The 18593-nt window shown below is 50.0% G+C and overlaps 1 protein-coding gene across 2 annotated transcripts in view; it reads right to left on the reverse strand.

Annotated features, from left to right (window-relative positions):
• Nucleotides 1-18593, reverse strand: part of CHN1 (chimerin 1) — an 87051-nt gene that overhangs the window by 34023 nt on the left and 34435 nt on the right. Inside the window, exons 1-4 of one of the 2 annotated variants that reach the window (XM_032945666.2) lie at nucleotides 15229-15638; nucleotides 14351-14389; nucleotides 8572-8627; nucleotides 784-815 (exon numbers count right to left, since the gene is read on the reverse strand). In XM_032945666.2, the coding sequence (XP_032801557.2) occupies nucleotides 784-815; nucleotides 8572-8627; nucleotides 14351-14389; nucleotides 15229-15313 (212 nt within the window). In that variant the 5' untranslated portion in view covers nucleotides 15314-15638. Of the gene's footprint in view, nucleotides 1-783; nucleotides 816-8571; nucleotides 8628-14350; nucleotides 14390-15228; nucleotides 15639-18593 lie in introns of those variants that run through there. The other variant, XM_032945667.2, reaches the window with a different exon arrangement.

The raw sequence follows: 18593 nt of genomic DNA on the forward strand, positions 1-18593 counted from the left end.
CTGACGCTGACGCCTGCTGCTGTATATTTGGTGTTTGCATGTTCTCTCTCACTCCGTGGTCGTGTTAATTTTTCTCCGGGTTCTCCGGTTTTCCCCTCCACATTTCGAATGTGCGTTTAGAGTATTCAGCTGCTATAAATTCCCACGTGATAAGCCACTTCATTGGGCTCTCATTTGTGCCTAGGCCGCTTCTGAAAAAGAGCTATATAGCTCAGTGGGCCTTACCTGGTGTAAGTATTTTTTTAAGTTAGTTAGTTTAAGTTAGTTTTTAAGTTAGTTAATTGCTTACCTATGTGGCATGGGGGTGAGCGTGCAGAATGGGTCGCCTGTTTTTATTTTTCTTAAAGTAATTGCCTTGCCCGCCGACGTGTCTGCAGTCATGTGGGCGATGAGTCACCAACTGTCGACGAGTGAGGAGCAACTGATAATGAGGCCAGGCTACGCATAAAAGGAACAAGTACGTTAATCCGCAATCTGATTAGCAGAGCGTTAAACAAAAACTATTTTTTTTCCAGGCAAGGCCCACTGAGCTGTATAGCTCTTTTTCAGAAGCGACCTGTTCAAAAAATGATAGCTCACATTAGCGGCTCATCACGTATAAATGTATTGCAGCCAAATACCCTGAACGCATGTTGATTCTAAATGTGGAGACACGCAAACTTCAATTATACGGAGGGCATCTCAGGGTCGGGATCGAACTCGCAACCTCCTGTATACCCGGCGAGGTAGTTAACATCTCGCCACCATGGCTCCTGTGCGGGTGAAAGGCGAATGGGAACTCACTCTCGGCCGTAGTGCTTGGGGCGATTGGGGACCTGGGAGGAGACAGAGAGCACAATCCCAGTGATTAAAGAGAGGACGCAGCAATTTGCACCTCAAATGAGAAATGAAGCAATCAAGCCCAGGGAGAAGGAGGGGGAGGAGGGCGACAGCCAACGTTCCGTATAACGCAGCCGTCACTCCGCTCGGATGCAAGATATGATGGGTCCCTCGGAATTCAGAGGGAAATTAATTACACTCTTTGCAGTGGCTTCAATTGCTCACTCCGATTGAAAATGTTACATAAATAGGACAAGTAATGGAGCGGCGAGAGAGCACAGGGTCGCGAGTGACGAGCGTGACACCGCGCTAACCAGTGGGGGATCTGCGCTAGCTGCACTCGCTACACACCCTGCACATGCTACACTCACTGTGAACGCTTCACACCCTACACTCACTGTGAACGCTTCACACGCTACTCACTGTGAACACTTCACACGCTACACGCACTGTGAACGCTTAACACGCTACTCACTGTGAACGCTTCACACGCTACACTCACTGTGAACGCTTCACACGCTACACACACTGTGAACACTTCACACGCTACACTCACTGTGAACGCTTCACACGCTACACTCACTGTGAACGCTTCACACGCTACACTCACTGTGAACGCTTCACAAGCTACACTCACTGTAAACGCTTCACACACTACACTAACTGTGAACGCTTCACACGCTACACTCACTGTTAACGCTTCACACGCTACACTCACTGTTAACGCTTCACCCGCTACACTCACTGCGAACGCTTCACACGCTACACTAACTGTGAACGCTTCACACGCTACACTAACTGTGAATGCTTCACATGCTACACACACTGTGAACGCTTCACACGCTACACTCACTGTGAACGCTTCACACGCTACACTCACTGTGAATGCTTCACATGCTACACACACTGTGAACGCGTCACACGCTACACTCACTGTGAATGCTTCACACGCTACACTCACTGTGAACGCTTCACACGCTACACTCACTGTGAACACTTCACACGCTACACTCACTGTGAACGCTTCACACGCTACACACACTGTGAACGCTTCACACGCTACACTCACTGTGAACGCTTCACACGCTACACTCACTGTGAACGCTTCACAAGCTACACTCACTGTGAACGCTTCACAAGCTACACTCACTGTGAACGCTTCACACGCTACACTCACTGTGAACGCTTCACAAGCTACACTCACTGTGAATGCTTCACACGCTACACTCACTGTGAACACTTCACACGCTACACTCACTGCGAACGCTTCACACGCTACACACACTGCGAACGCTTCACACGCTACACTCACTGTGAACGCTTCACACGCTACTCACACTGTGAATGCTTCACACGCTACACTCACTGTAAACGCTTCACACGTTACACTCACTGTGAACGCTTCACAAGCTACACTCACTGTTAACGCTTCACACGCTACACTCACTGTGAACGCTTCACACGCTACACTCACTGTGAACGCTTCACACGCTACTCACACTGTGAATGCTTCACACGCTACACTCACTGTAAACGCTTCACACGCTACACTCACTGTGAACGCTTCACACGCTACACTCACTGCGAACTCTTCACACCCTACACTCACTGTGAACGCTTCACACGCTACTCTCACTGTGAACGCTTCACACCCTACACTCACTGTGAACGCTTCACACCCTACACTCACTGTGAACGCTTCACACCCTATACTCACTGTGAACGCTTCACACGCTACTCACACTGTGAACGCTTCACACCCTACACTCACTGTGAACACTTCACACGCTACACTCACTGTGAATGCTTCACACGCTACACTCACTGTGAACGCTTCACACGCTACACTCACTGTGAACACTTCACACGCTACACTCACTGTGAACGCTTCACACGCTACACACACTGTGAACGCTTCACACGCTACACTCACTGTGAACGCTTCACACGCTACACTCACTGTGAACGCTTCACAAGCTACACTCACTGTGAACGCTTCACAAGCTACACTCACTGTGAACGCTTCACACGCTACACTCACTGTGAACGCTTCACAAGCTACACTCACTGTGAATGCTTCACACGCTACACTCACTGTGAACACTTCACACGCTACACTCACTGCGAACGCTTCACACGCTACACACACTGCGAACGCTTCACACGCTACACTCACTGTGAACGCTTCACACGCTACTCACACTGTGAATGCTTCACACGCTACACTCACTGTAAACGCTTCACAAGCTACACTCACTGTGAACGCTTCACAAGCTACACTCACTGTTAACGCTTCACACGCTACACTCACTGTGAACGCTTCACACGCTACACTCACTGTGAACGCTTCACACGCTACTCACACTGTGAATGCTTCACACGCTACACTCACTGTAAACGCTTCACACGCTACACTCACTGTGAACGCTTCACACGCTACACTCACTGCGAACTCTTCACACCCTACACTCACTGTGAACGCTTCACACGCTACTCTCACTGCGAACGCTTCACACGCTACACTCACTGTGAACGCTTCACACGCTACACTCACTGTGAACGCTTCACACGCTATACTCACTGTGAACGTGTCACACGCTACACATGATATGCACACTGCGAATACTGCAGACGCTGCATATGCTGCACTCGCTGCACTCGCTGCATGCACAGGCTGTACACACTGTGAACGCTGCATTCGCTGCATACGGGAACGTTCAGCGCTCACGCGTAGTACAGACCCGGCAGCTGTGGCAACAAGCGGAGCAAGGTACAGCGGCCTAGATTTGACTAAACAAGTCTGCAGTAAGGAGGTCGTGGCCCTCATTGGTCTTGAATGTGACAATCGTGACGGGTCTACACACGAGGTGGGGTGGGAGTGGGTCGCGAAGGGAAAACGTTGTAAACGATACAGAATACATTCCAGCGGCGTTGATTTTTTTTCGTCTAAGAATAATTGTCCACAGATAACCCGTACATAAATGCATAGAAGGGTTATATGTATGCACCGTATGTACGCTGAACTTCTTTCGCACCGTATGTGGTCAACCGTGCTAATCGGAGGTGCGGGGGGAAGGACAACACACTAAACACAAAAAGCAGTTCTGACGAAATTAGTTTTGGATTTATATTTAAAAGCGGCTTCCTAATATCAGAAGGAAGAGCGTTCCAGATGGCCGCAGAAGCGCATCTGAAAGCGATGGGTAGATCTTATTTTCGTACGACGGACCCAAACAGTATCCAATGAAGAGGAAAGCCCTCATCCTGCAGTGGACCGAGAAAGGGTCACAAATGCGCACGTCCGGAAGCACCTGATGATGAAAGACGACGCTGGCACCACTGTGGGTAAAGTAGGTCATGCAAAGACAGGGACATTTACACTGGGCCTGTCTGGGTAGCTCAAGGGGGTTGATGCTATAATTGTGCCAGAGATTTGAGCAAGCATCCCCGAGACACTGGGTCCCAAAGCCCGACTCCAACCTTATGAGAAAAAAAAACAGATTCTTAGATGTACCAGTCTCAAACTAAAGCATGGGAGGCACATATTAAACATGCGGTTTGTAGAGTGATCTCGCCAATAACGTCAGAAAACGCGGCAGCATTTGCCGAACAGGCCTGCCTCTGCTGATGAGCTGCAGAAAATCAAAGTGGATTCAGAGTTTTTGCTTGCCTCCAAAAAAATGTTGCCATGGCAACGACAAAAGGGGACACCTCGCTTCAGGCTGCTGCTGGAGTGACGACGTTCCCAGGTGGAAGCAGCAGCCACGCGCTAAAGCTCAACGCGACCGGACGAACTGTTCCCCCACACCCGAATGCACTCGGGGATTGTGATGGTCCCGGAACCGGGCAAACATCCATTATGGTTTTGTGTTGCGAATCAGTTTGACATTGTCAGGTGGCTTCACGCGATATTTCTCTGGTACGATGACAAGCGAGGCGAATTCTGTTCACCATTACACCCGGGCGATTTTTGTGGATTTTACTTAGATTTTTTGTTGTTGCTTTGCACCCACGCATCGCTGCCTCCGATGCGCCAGGAGTCTCGCTTGTGTGTACACGATTAACTTGCACGGCGGGTCGTGCCCAGCGGTAAATTGTAAGCTCGGTTGCGAACGGACAGACGGGGAGGGCAGGACCTGCTCTCAGGGACGATGTGTCGCCGGGCAACGTGCGATGGCGGCAGCAGCCAACGTCTTTAAATCTATTAAAAAATATATTTGACCAGGTAAGGCCCACTGAGCGATTTTGCTCTTTTTTTTAGAAGCGACCTGGCCACAAATGATAGCTCAACGAAGTGGAAATTTATAGTAGCTAAATACTTTTTTTTTCCATTCCAAATGCGGAGGGGAAAACGTGAGGTCCCGGAGAAAAATCCACGCGACCGCGGGGAAAGAGACGGCACAAACTTCAAATGTACAGCAGGTGCCAGGGTCGGGATCGAACGCACGACCTCCCGCGTACCAGGCGAGGTAGTTAATATCTCGCCGCCGTGTCTTATCTCGCAGCTCGTTTCCCGCTCGCTTATCGAATAAAAACCGACGTGAGCACGGCCACTTCCATCACACCCCCCGGGGGGGAGGGCAGCTGAGAGCGCACGCGGAGCTCCGCGCCGGGGCCATGGCAGGCGGCAAAGTGGAGAGAAGTCGCTCGGGCGCGTCGACGGCAATCGCCGTTCGCAGCCCCGCTTCCGCCGACGCCACCACGCTCGCCGCCGATGAAGTCTCACGCGGCAACATGGTGACCATACTGCCGGTCCCCGCACCTCCGTTGAGCGCGGTTGGCGACGTGCGGCGCGAGAGAAGTTCAACGTGCACATAGGTACGTACATATACGTGCTGAATTAATTTTACCCAGTGTACAATAGGCACCAATTAATTTGCAGTTTTGCAGAGAGCTTCTGCATTCAGATGTCTGGCCAACTCATCAACGAGTCTTGCAAATTAGGCGTAATCATATATACTGAAATACTCACAATAATCGCGAGGTTAAGACCCTAAGGAAGCCGACACAGTTTTGTTTTTTGCGTTTAACGAAGTGCAATGCTGAATGTGGCACGGGAAGGGGTAAACAAAGCAAGAATCGTCAAGTTTTAATTCATGAAACAGAGCCACTCTAGGATGCCTTAAAAGTAGCTCAAAAGAGCTCCAGAATTTCAGCTGGCTTAGAAGATCTTCAGTCAGCGATCATAATAATAATAAACAATTATTATTGTGATCATCCCATGAATGAGGAACCGGTTGCTGCACGATTTGTTTTTTCTCTTATCACAGCCGAGCACAGTTAGGGCACGATATGTTTGGGCCACATTGCCCTGGATAGCCCTCAAGGTTTTATAAACCATGACGTACCTAATTCGTCTAATTATGGAGCCGGCAATTTGTTGGAGAGCGATTACGTTTGAATTGCTTTCTGGGCTGTGCGATGCAAGCCCCCTTGGGGGGGGGGGGGGGATCGAGGCAGCGCGTTCGGGGAAACTCATCGGGCACTACGCTGGCGACGGCCTCGCACCCGGCACACAGCTCCAGCTCACCCTCCTAGCCGCGAGGATTTCATCCCCCCGCACCTCCGATTAGTGCGGCTGGCTACATACGGTGTGAAATAGCCCACAAGAGAATTTTGGGTGAGATCGCGAAGGTATATAAGTTAAACCCGCCACCACCCGACCACAGCCAACTAGTAAGGTTTCTCATGTAAAACGGAACATGCCAATTTGTTACTAGTACAGCAACACCGGTGTGTTGGAGAGTAAACCCAAAACATTTACAATTCGAGTACGACGTTTCACCAGTAATTACAACCAGCAACATCAGGCGGACAGCCAGAGTATGTGGGGTTACTCTCCAACACACCGGTGTGCTGAACTACCAACAGATTGGCATGTTTTTGTTTACGTGGCAAACCTTACAAACTGGCTGTGTCACATGGTGGCGTGTTTAAAGACACATTCATATTCACGCGATCTAACCCCAAAACACCTCTATTGTGAAAAACATTGTTTGTGAAAGTCTACGTGTGGAACGGTGCGAAATAAATTTCGATTTAAAGCTTTCGTGACTGCAGAAATTCATCTTCTTGGTTCTTTCGGTAAAGTCACGTAGAATGGAAATAAAATAATAAAAATAAAACATAATAAAATAAAATTCTCACGACGTTTCGGCCACAACACAAGAAGCCTTCTTCAGGTGAAGGAACATAACAGTTCTGTTATGTAATTATTATTTTTTATTTTATTTCCATTCTACGTGACTTTACCGAAAGAACCGAGAAGGTGCGAAATAAGTTCAACATCCTCGTGCCACAACTTCCAAAGAGCAGCAAGCGGCTATTACAGCGAAGCAGCCGGCATGAGGCAGCGCGAGGCCCTCAAACTCACGGCTCTCGCTGCCCCAGCGGTCGGTATGCAGAGGACCGCGTCGGGAGACCGGTGGATTGCCTCGTGCGGGGTGCGCACGCCAAACGGAGGGCACACGAGCGAGACGCTCCACGCGGAATCCGGTTCCAGTGACAATCAGCTGACCGCTCACCCAGCCAACCTTGCTAGGGACACTAATTTCCCTTCATCCGTAATGCTTACCCCCTCCACCCTGCCCACCACATACACAGAACTAATATTTCTCTGCTTTGCACTTGTAAAGCGCTTCTCCCCAATTGTGTTTTTAATAGAAAACCGGATTCACGACTTGAGCAACATCAATGGAGTACTTTTTTGAGTTTGATCTCTTTCTTATTGCATCGAACAATTGGCTTAACTTCCATACCTTCGTTAATTTTTGCTTCGTTTTCCGACCCGTCCTTCATATGTACGTTGCGACTATTGTGAACCGGGTCACCATTAACGAGAGACTTCTTAGGTCTCGCAGGGCTATCAACTGATTTTAAATAAACGTCTGACTGATAAGAAGCAGGTTCATTCGTGCCCAGGGTTTGATCGGACAGATTCGCCATATCACAGCAGACTGTCCCATGTTCACGGTCACGCGTTCCGACCTCCATCAACATGATGAAGTGCCACATCTTCACTCAGATCCGATTTGCATCGGAAGACGCACACACGTGCAATGTATCGACTGTTCAGACGAGTAAGCGGCTTTGGGCAGGTCACATGGTGAGATGGCTAAAGGACAAGGACTGTGACGGAATGCCAGCCAAAGGCGAGAACATGCCCAATGTATGCATGTACGTTGAACTTCTTTCGCACCATACGTAGCCAACTGTGGTAGTCGGTGGTGCGGGCGGGGGGGGGGGGGACGACAAACTAAACACAAAAAGCAGTTCTAAAGAAATTAGTTTTCAAAGTAGTGCATAGCGCCAGTGGCTTACTTATATCCGCGAGAAGAGCATTCCAGACGGCCGCAGAAGCACATCTGTAAGCCCGCGATACTGCGACTGCAACCGTCTTTATTCGATGGCTAGCCAAAAAGCCACTGCGAGGATTACCGGAGTTTGTGTAATGGTTTATGCCCCTTGACGGGATAAGCAAGGTAACACGGTTAATTTGTGGCAAGTACTTTGTGTGTAATGAGTGCGACGTTATCATTTATTCATTCGGCATAGATTGTATGTCTACCATGGAGATGGAGCCAGGAGATAACTTCACGCTCAGGAGCGACGTAGATTATGGCATCACGTGACCATGACGGATGGTGCGGTCGAGCCTCCATAGAGCAGTGGATAGACGATGACTGTTGATGATGATGCTCGTAATAAATTATAAGGAATGTACGGGCAGAACACACGCCAAAGTAATCTCACCTCCTGTGTGCACGTGATCCTTTTGGGGTGAGGAGCCTCTTGCTGCAACTGGTACACTGCACACACGACACGACACAACGCACCATGGCACCGCGCATCACACCACACGATACAGCACAAACGGCCTCCAATTGGCACGGTTGGCTACGTACGGTGCAAAATAAGTTCAACGTGCGTGCGACACAACCACGCGTCACGCCACACAATACGGCATGCACCACGGCACCGTGACAGCGGGAGAGTGGAAGTGATTAAAACACGCGGGCATAATTGGCAAAATGCATCTGTGGCGTGAAAGTTAAAGGAGAGTAAAATTTTATTGCCCCTTTTATAAAGCCCCATGTGCATGTGAGCATTCCACTCCAGACAGACATAAAACTGAAGAATTACAGTTTATGCTGTTCCGCCGATAAATGAATTCATGTAACGCGATAATTTTTGTAATGATGCCCTGTAGAATCGATATGTTTAGTGTTCCAGTGACAATCTTAACTCTTTTTGGAACGTAAATTCAGCTTTGTCTTTCTATTTTGTTGTCGTTGTATTTATGATTTGCACTCTCTGGCCACGCTGCTCTTAGATTTTGAAAACTGCGTTCCATTAATTGAAACGTGATGCCGGTGCCCTTACACAACTCACGCACACCGAGGGATATTAAATCACGGAGAATTACTAAGGATTTTAATTAGCCGCTCAGAGGCCCAGGGAAATTTACGAAAGTCGACCATAAAAACGAACAAACAATCGCACTACAAAGCGAGCCCATGCGGACGTGCTACGAACTTTCCCTGTAAGCGTGCGAAACATTGTCTTGCAATGTTTGCAAAGATTAAAAGATTAACTATGAAACAATACCCCCATGGGGAATTTGTGTTTGGGTCACGCGGAATTCCACGTGCACGATCATTTCCGCACCCCCGAGTCGCGCTCAAACTTTAATCCACTCAGAGTTGTGCGCGTTATGATTCGGCGTTATTATTATTATCATCTTCATCATTCATCGTACCCAATAATTGTGGAACGTCATCGCTGCTTCATTGGTTGTGAGATCTGGTTGTTGTGTTCAGCGGATGTGTGTTGATACTCGGTGTCAGCGGGCAGTGAGCAATGCTCACAACAACGTGCAGAGGCGACGGGCGGCTAAAACACAGCAAGTTGGCACAGTAAGGGGCACAGGTGGTGCATCTGCCAGCCATCTCAGTCCGCCAACCCATGGCACCTGGGTCTGTCCCATGACCTCCTGCCAGCGAGCGTTCGACACTTCACGTGGCCTCAAAATGCACATAGCCTGGCACAAGCGCCGTGGCGACGTCATCGCCACTGAGTGGCGAATGGCGGCGGTTGTTGTTGTTGGTATCGTCTTGAGTAGCTGTGCGGTCTGGCATTTGTAAGGGCACAGTCGATGTCATTCGCTGCCTGCTGACGCCGAGTATCAACGTCGACAACCCTGCCGTCCGCACTTTAACAACAGGACCCAACAGTTTGTTTCTTTGATGACAATGTCTGACGCTTTGTGTTTTTTTATGTTCTCTGCGCACGAAACTCTCCACCCCCCCCCCCCCCCCCCCCCCCCGGCAGCTCACGTGTCAGCTCGTTAGGGCCAGGAGCCTCCCGCTTCCCCGCGAACTCCATCGGGAGCTCAGCTGGGGCAGGACGCGATGCTAAATAAAGGACGGCATCTGCGAGACTGCGTGTGCCCGTGCCCGCGCCCTGCAGTGCATTTCACGAAAACGTTTCCCCCCCCCCCCCCGCAAAGCCTACATGTACGCCTAGCGTTAGCGTACGTGCAAGCTGTTAACATTGTAACAAAACAAACAAAAAGTTATTGTATTATTGAACACGTTTATAATATAATAATTAAATTTAGCTAGCGCTTTTCATCAAGGCTCTCGTAATGGTCTAATTTTGTTTCATACACCGATGAGAAGATTTTTTTGTTTAATCACATAAAAGGCTTACCACATCAAATGCATCAGGAAATGTTGCCCTGGAAAATATTTAAATGAACTCGCATTGCAAAAACCAATGAGGGAAACGAAGTGCTGTGCAGATGGTAGACATCAAAATGAGCGAGTCTCTCACTGCTCCGCCAAATCTGGGGCATAGGCCATGTATCGTAGCACTGTTCAGCCAAACATGGGAATTCCACATCGCTATGGCAGGACCCCGCCAGTCTTAACAGTATTGCACACAGCCCTTGCTGCGAGTGACGTTTCCAATTTCCTGCTCATGTTCTTTTTTTACCACGTTCCTCTGCTATAGCCTGTTACCCCTCTTGACTTCCAATGCTCATTATAAACACGCAATTTGCGCTGCTTCACGTACTGCTTGAACTTTCATAAATAATATCCCCCCCACCGCTCCACACACACACACTTTATCACAACCCTGATATCGGTGCCGTGGCATGAGATAAAGAAGCCATTCAAATCTCGCAAAGCAGTGCGAGGCCCACAGACGCTGATATCATAGAGCTACTTCTGAAGTCTTGTTCAAGTGGCCCCTTATCCACGCTAGCAGGCAGCACTTTCCAACCCAGCCTGCCACAGTGCGATGCTTGGCACACAACAGTTGGTTGAAGCGATACTGTTAATTTTAACACGTAGGCTTTCGCGACCAATATCATCCATAATATAGGGTTTTGGGTTAGATCACGTAAATATAAAAATTTGTCGTTAAACCCGCCACCATCCGACACACCCAACCAGTAAGGGTTGTCACGTAAACAGAACATGCCAATTCGTCACTAGTACAGCACACCGATGTGTTGGAAAGCAAAACCATAACATTTACAAATTTGACGAATTGGCATGTTCTGTTTACGTGACAACCCCTACTAGTTGGCTGTGTCGGGTGGTGGCGGGTTTTAGCGACACATTTATATATTTACGCGATCTAACCCAAAAACCTCTATTATGGATACTGTTCATTCTCAGATCCAGAATTTGGCAGTTTAAAAAAACAATTTCGTATGACGGCGGAAAACTGTGCGGCGGGGGGGGGGGGTGGCGATGTTGCTGTAGTCATTGGTGACACTGGGCTAAGGCTATCAACCAGCATATCATTATTTTGAAGGGGGGGGGGGGGGGAACCACACCGCCCCAAGTGGACGCCTGCTACAGCTGCAGCAGCTGCGGCAGCGGCGGCAGTAGCAGGCAGACCCCCGGGGGTTTTTGGATTGCGATCATTCCGCCCGGGCGCCTCTCCTCCGTGCAGCGCGGTCCTCCTCGGCCCTCTGCCGGCTCGCGCACGCCACTGAACTTCGTGTGGGACGAGGCCACGGGGGCCTGCGAATTATCCACAGGGAGCAGCCGTTGCACGCTGGGCGTTGTGGCAGAGTTGACTCGGTGGTGCACAACCGGTGGGGGGGGGGGGGGGGAGTTGCGATTCTGTGGTGTGGAATGGTGCAGGGCAGCAGTGATCGTGTGCGCTGTATGGAATGGAATCGTCGTCTGCCATGTCCTTTTACACACTACAGATGACATTAAATCATTGCCAAAAAAAAAATCCCCATTTCTAATGGGTGCATTGTAGAGAATAAGCCATTCTGTTGCGACCATTCTCTCCGTTGCTCTTAATCTCCATTGCTCTTAATGATCGTGTGTTGTACAATGGCACCCCACCTCGCTTAGGCATGTAATCGTAGGTCCGAGTGGTATAAATCGATAAGCATTCTATTAGTCACAAGATAGCTATCGTAAATGTGTGTAAAGTGCAACAGGGTCCACTGGGTTCCATGTTAAACGCCTTGGCGGGGAGTGATGGCGCGGTGGTTCATAGTTAGTTTAACCAAACTTTAGTACGAATGCACTGTATGTTGAATTTCTTTCGCAACGTACGTAGCCAACCGTGCTAATCGGAGTTGCGGGGGCGGGGGGGGGGTCACCTGCCAACGTAGCTGGGGCCTCTACGTCCGGGCCATTTCTGCTCTGGCTGACAATGCTCTAAACGACGGTGCTGACAAACAAATCTGACTTGTTATTATCACATGTATTACTAGTGCACCACACTGTGAACACGGCCACTTGAGTTCAATTCCCGGTGAGAGTGAGAGCCGAACCAGATCTGGGTTCTCCCTTCACAAATCCCGACTGGTGAAGTGCGATGAGGCAACTCTCATGACCAACACCACGTGGGTGCTTGTTGTGTTTAGTTTGTTATCCTTCCCCCCCGCACCTATGACTAGCACGGTTGGCTACGTACGGTGCAAAAGAGTTCAACGTTCATACAATTATTGTACTTTCATCTGGGATTGGACTAATAAAGAGCTGCCACGCTAAGTACCATGACACCACAGTTGTGAGGATTTGCATAGAGGATAGATTTGTTCACAGTCCCTGGTGAGTCAAGGAGGGGAAACTCCTGGCTCAGTAAATGATTTTAAAATAAAAAGTGTGCTTGCTGGTACCAAACATTGACATTCATCTACAAAGAGTGGACGGGTGAGTAATGGGCTCATTGTCAGGTAGCTCACGTGATACATTCCCCCAGAAATTCACTGAAAGGTAACCATTCACGGGTCACGGTTAAATTAGTTTCGGTCTTGCCTGTGCTATGCGGCAAGATGTTCGCTACCTCGCCTGGTATACAGGAGGGTGTGGGTTCGATCCCGACCCGGACGCCTGTATTTGGAGTTTGCATGTTCTCTCTCTCTGCCCGTGGTGGTGTGGATTTTTCTCCGGGTCCTCCGCTTTTTCTCTCCACATTTATAAACATGCATTTAGGGTATTTGACTGCTATACATTTCCACGTGATAAACCACATCGTTGAGCTATTATATGTGGCCAGGTCGCTTCTAAAAAAGAGCTAGAAACCTCAGTGGTAAAATAAAAAAAAAATAGTTTAATAGTTATATATGCCTCAATGTCCCGTTTAATTTGTGTACTACTTAGGCCAAAGTTACAATCACGTATAATGTGTCAAGCTGTAAACAATCCATTCAATTCACATATCGTGTGCGCACAAATCGATTTTCATCGATGAATCCGTCCCGTTGCCCATTCATCATTGCCGTACGTTTCAATCGCTAAGAAATTCGAGCGTGACAACCAGAGTGGTGCCCCGTGGTGGTGCCCCTCGGTCGCCATTTTCACTTGCGGTGCACGTCACCAGCAGCCCCAGCTGGACCAGCTGAATACTCGCCTGTGCCCAGACAGCTGCCCTAGGCTACAGCGCTAACCTAGACGCATTGCCTCACCACGTGCCCGCCCAGGCACCGGCTATTTGATTACAACAGCTATGAATCATTCAAGGCTTCAGACAAAACCATCCATCACACACACACACAGACACTCTAGAGTGCTGCCGGTGGTTTAGGATGGACCGGTAATATGATATTTTAATTGCCACTCTATGGCAGGACGATCGACAGAGCAGGGAGGCCTCACGCTTACACGAGCCTTGGCAGCGCCAGATGCATCATTGCCATGCGAAGTTACACCATCTGTAACCCAGCCTGCGCCTCCGACCGCAGCGCCCAGAGATGCCCGGTCTACACAGAGACCGTTCTACAGAGACCGGTCCAGGATGAGTGATCCTGGCCTCAGGAACGGAGCTTGAAGCCCCACCACAGTGGGTGGGAACGTATTTTTTTTATATATAGTGAATTCCTGGCAGGAAAAACACGCTCGGGTTTATGTGCAGAAGGAAAAAAAGGACAGCGATGTTGCTATTGTTGTTGTTTGCCGTGCGGAATTAAAGCTCATGAAATCAGGGCAATGAAGGTGGACGGGCGCGAGCGATGAGATCGTGGCAGAGAGGACAACGTGAAGATACTCACGGTAGGATTTCCATATGGGCGGCTGGTAGTCCTCGCCCTCTGCGAAAGACAAAGGTGGGGAGAGCGCTGGTTATTCATAGCGTTGAGCAGGGGGCTAAAAGTTCACCGTTGCACAATACGCTGCACGCTACCTGCAGACACAATGCGGACTCGCGGGGTCGAGCGGCCGAGGCACTCAAAGAGCAAAGCACACGTTGAGGTGGGCATTGCTGGAGAACACACGAACAGTCACAACGTACAATAAACACAAAACATATGAAACAACACTTTGACGAAACGGCCGAAATACATCACCGCCTCTGAGCACTTTGCCACGTTACTGCCGGCAGAGATATCGGCGCACTTTCCACCGGCAATCAGACGAAAGGGAACTGTGCGTCAGCGCATGAATTTCGTTCGTAGCGCTATGAACTAAGACAACCGGCCACAACGGCATTGCAGCTACGCGCAAAACAACCGTCCGCCCCGCCAACTAAAATGCAAACAGAGAGCGTGGGCAAGCGCGGCCCAGCTCCACGCGAACGCAAACGGCACCAGGGGGCACCAGCGTGGCAGCGGCAGCTCCGCTCGTCGCAGGTCGAGCCGCCGTTGGTTCGTGCGGAGCGTCGGCGCGCGCAGCGGAGCCGAGGGGCCCCCCGTGCCGAATCGCGCGCACAGACACCGCTTCCTACCATTGTGCTGTCACCGACGCAAACACACGCGCGCGCGCGCGCGCGGACGCGTGAATCCACAGCGAGCGCGAACGGCCCCGCGTGGCACAGCCTCGCCGGCGCGCACGCACGCTACGCATCAGTGAAAAAAAAAAAAAAGGGGGGGACACGCCGAACCGGCAAACGCATTTCGACAAGAGGCGCGCGAACGCTAGCCCTACTCGTTACCTGGACGGGTCCTGCGTCGGGGTTTGAGCACGACGGCGCGGGACGCCATCTGCCTGTGCCACGATGGCCCCGCGAGAGGCTGCATGAATTTAACAAGAAAAAATAAACTTCTCCTTTAAGCACCGCATGTTTGTGTTGTCGAGCGGGCGTGACCGTAGGCGGGACGGGGGGGGCGAGGACTGGGGGAGCGATCGCCTTAATGACGATCCGTCGAGTGAAACCTTCAGGCCGGCATTACTCCCCGGCTTCGCGAAAGCTTTCGGCAAATCCAGACGGCCTGGAGCGGAGCCTCCTGGCCGCGCGGCTCTGAGCGGCAGCGAAGGCGGCGCTCGCTGCACTCCGCCTCCGAGTCCTGGGACCCCGGCGGCGGTGGAAGGAAGCGGGTTTCTTAGAAGAGATTTATGGCGTGTGTCACTGGCACGCACCCAAGTCAAACAGGAAAAGAAAGTCGACACAAGTGAAGGGCATTAACATCGTGAAGGGCCATGGCCAGTTTTCCTGCTCACGGTGGCCGGACAGGTCGGGAGGAGGGGGGGGTGAGGTGGGGGGGGGCTGTCGGGGGAGGGGGGGGGGCCTCTCTCCGGTGACAAAAGTGACCACGTTTGACCCGGTGTGAATGGTCTGCGCGGAGTCACTCGCGCACGTTACGCGCCGCAGTAAATCACGGGACGTGACCGTTGCTGTTTGTGTACGTGGCGACACACCACAAAGGTACGGGTGCTGCTCCGTAAATTACGCTCGATTTACTGGCACAAAAGGACCGAAAGCCCCGCAGCCACTGACGCTCCATTCAACTGCAGTTACATCATAACAGTTACAGCCTGCCCCGCCGAGCGCACCGACCGGTACGGTTTAACACCGTCCGACCACCAAGGCCAATAACCGCAGCCGGCATGCCTACGTGGCAGGGCGGCGGCGCTCCACCAGCAACCCGGTGGCACCAATTTGATTTCCAGGCCACGGTTGACATCTATTCTAGATTTGAAGCTTTCGTAACTGCAAGGATCCATACTCTTTGGTTCTATTCGGTAAAGTCACGTAGGTAAAAAATAAAACAACAAAAATCACGACGTTTCGGCCACAACACAAGTGGCCTTCATCAGGTGAAGGGACCACGCTGTCACAAAGACAGCGTTGGAATCAAGAAAGTCAAGCCAGGTCGCGTCCTTTAAGCTGTGTGGGAGGAAACCAAACGCTTTGACAAAGGAATTAGCATAAATGTGCTGATCAGCACTTTAAGTGTTCGATCAGCACTTTATGCTAATTCTTTTGTCAAAGCGTTTGGTTTCCTCCCACACAGCTTAAAGGACGCGACCTGGCTTGACTTTCTTGATTCCAACGCTGTCTTCGTGACAGCGTGGTCCCTTCACCTGATGAAGGCCACTTGTGTTGTGGCCGAAACGTCGTGATTTTTGTTGTTTTATTTTTTACCTACGTGACTTTACCGAACAGAACCAGGAACACGGTTGACATCATTTGGCGAGCGATATCAGAAACGGTCCGAGGAACCCCGCTGCAAGAGAAACCCGCACCAGACCAGTGCGGTGGCGTATGGTTTCAGCAATGAAATACGTCAGCCAGTCGGTCACTTTTCGTCATTTTTTTTGCGCACATTCTTGGGCGTGACCTTTCTTGTTTTAGTTTGCGTTGGCGGGATAAAACTAAACTTTACTTATCTCGCATATGACGCCGTGATTTTACTTTGAACGTGTACATCTTAAACATAACATTAAAACACTGGTCTAGACATCCACTTTACAAGGGGAGGCTCAAATAGCGGAGGCTTGACTTTATCACCACGGACCGGCGCACGCACAAAGCACACAAAGCATGCGACAGGATCGCGTTTCTAAGTCGTGCAGGAGGTTAAACTGCCACTAGAGGGAGCCCACTTCTACGCAGAACAAAAAAAGCTAAAAACGATCCCTTTTTAAATTTTGATTTAAAGCTTTCGTGACTGCAAGGATTCATATTCTCGGTTCTTTCGGTAAAGTCACGTAGAAGGGAAACAATACATTTTTATTATAATATTTTATTATTATTGTATTGTTTCCCTTCTACGTGACTTTACCGAAAGAACCAAGAATATGGATCCCTTTTTATTTATTTCAAAAGCGACCTGGCTCAATTTAATGCTTTCGTGACTGCAGGAATTCATATTATTTGGGTCTTTCGGTAAAGTCACGTCGATAGGTTCAAATTAATAAAAAGATAAAATTAACAAAAAACTACGACGTTTCAATCGCAACACGAGCGGTCGTCGCCAGGCCTGTTACTTTACCGAAAGGCCCAAAGAATATCAACCAAGTTACTTATCATCACGTGGACATTTATAGCAGCCAAACAATCTAAAGGCGAGTTTCTAAATGTGGAGGGGGGGGGGGGGGGACCCGGAGAAAAATCCACGTGACCATGGGGAGAGAGGCACGCAGACTCCAAATGTACAGCAGGCGTCAAGGGTCGGGATCAAACCCACGACCTCCTGTACAGCAGGCGATGTAGTTAACATCTCGCCACCGCGGCGCACGAAAGAAACCACGTGGGCCCCATGGCCAGTTGTGCACAAGCACAAGTCGAAAGAGTCAACCACATCCATCATGAATGCTGCCTTAGAATAGAACAGCTACAGAGGGCAACTATTTTGCATCCCTTTATGCACATAATAAGGATGAAATACGGGCTGTGGTGTACTGTTATCAATATGCGCGTGCGTTTGAGCCCGGGATTCGTAGAGTTGGAGCTCGCAGACTTCGCCCCGCTGCGTGGATCTTTGGGGTAAAGACGAAATGTTTTAACTGTGCTGCAGACACGCACACAGAGAACGCTGCAGATACAGTCGCCCTTTGCTCGCCGCGTAATGTTCCGTTTATGATGCAAGAAACCTCAAAGGGGAAAGGGAATTGTACAGAATTGCACGAGGACATCCTTGTGTATTTCACTGCCAAACGAAACGTCGTGGCGCTTGGCGACCGTCTAAGATAGGGGTGGGGAACCTCTTTTCTGCCAAGGGCCATTTGGATATTTGTAACATCATTCGCGGGCCATACAAAATTATCAACTTAAAAATTAGCCCGTAATATTTGGTCAAACATTTAATTAACTCACCCCTAATGTGATGGCTGGAACTGCTTCTCTTTGGCGAGGCGTGTGATGATGTTAGCCGGTATTGATGATGTTGCTACTCGCAACTACTTTTCGAGGTTTGCTACCTAGATTTATTGAATTTCGTGTCCCGCCTGCGGTTGCCTCGGCAGGGCCAGAGACCAAATGATTTCGCGGTCCTTGTACAGCCCGTGGGCCGGACGTTCCCCACCCCTGGTCTAAGAGATCAACCGCAACACCTTGCCGATCTCGTCAAGGAACAT

Source organism: Petromyzon marinus, chromosome 4 (genome assembly GCF_048934315.1).
Source record: "Petromyzon marinus isolate PM22_M1 ecotype Great Lakes invasive population chromosome 4, UKy_Petmar_22M1.pri1.0, whole genome shotgun sequence".
Classification (NCBI taxonomy): Eukaryota; Metazoa; Chordata; class Hyperoartia; order Petromyzontiformes; family Petromyzontidae; genus Petromyzon; species Petromyzon marinus.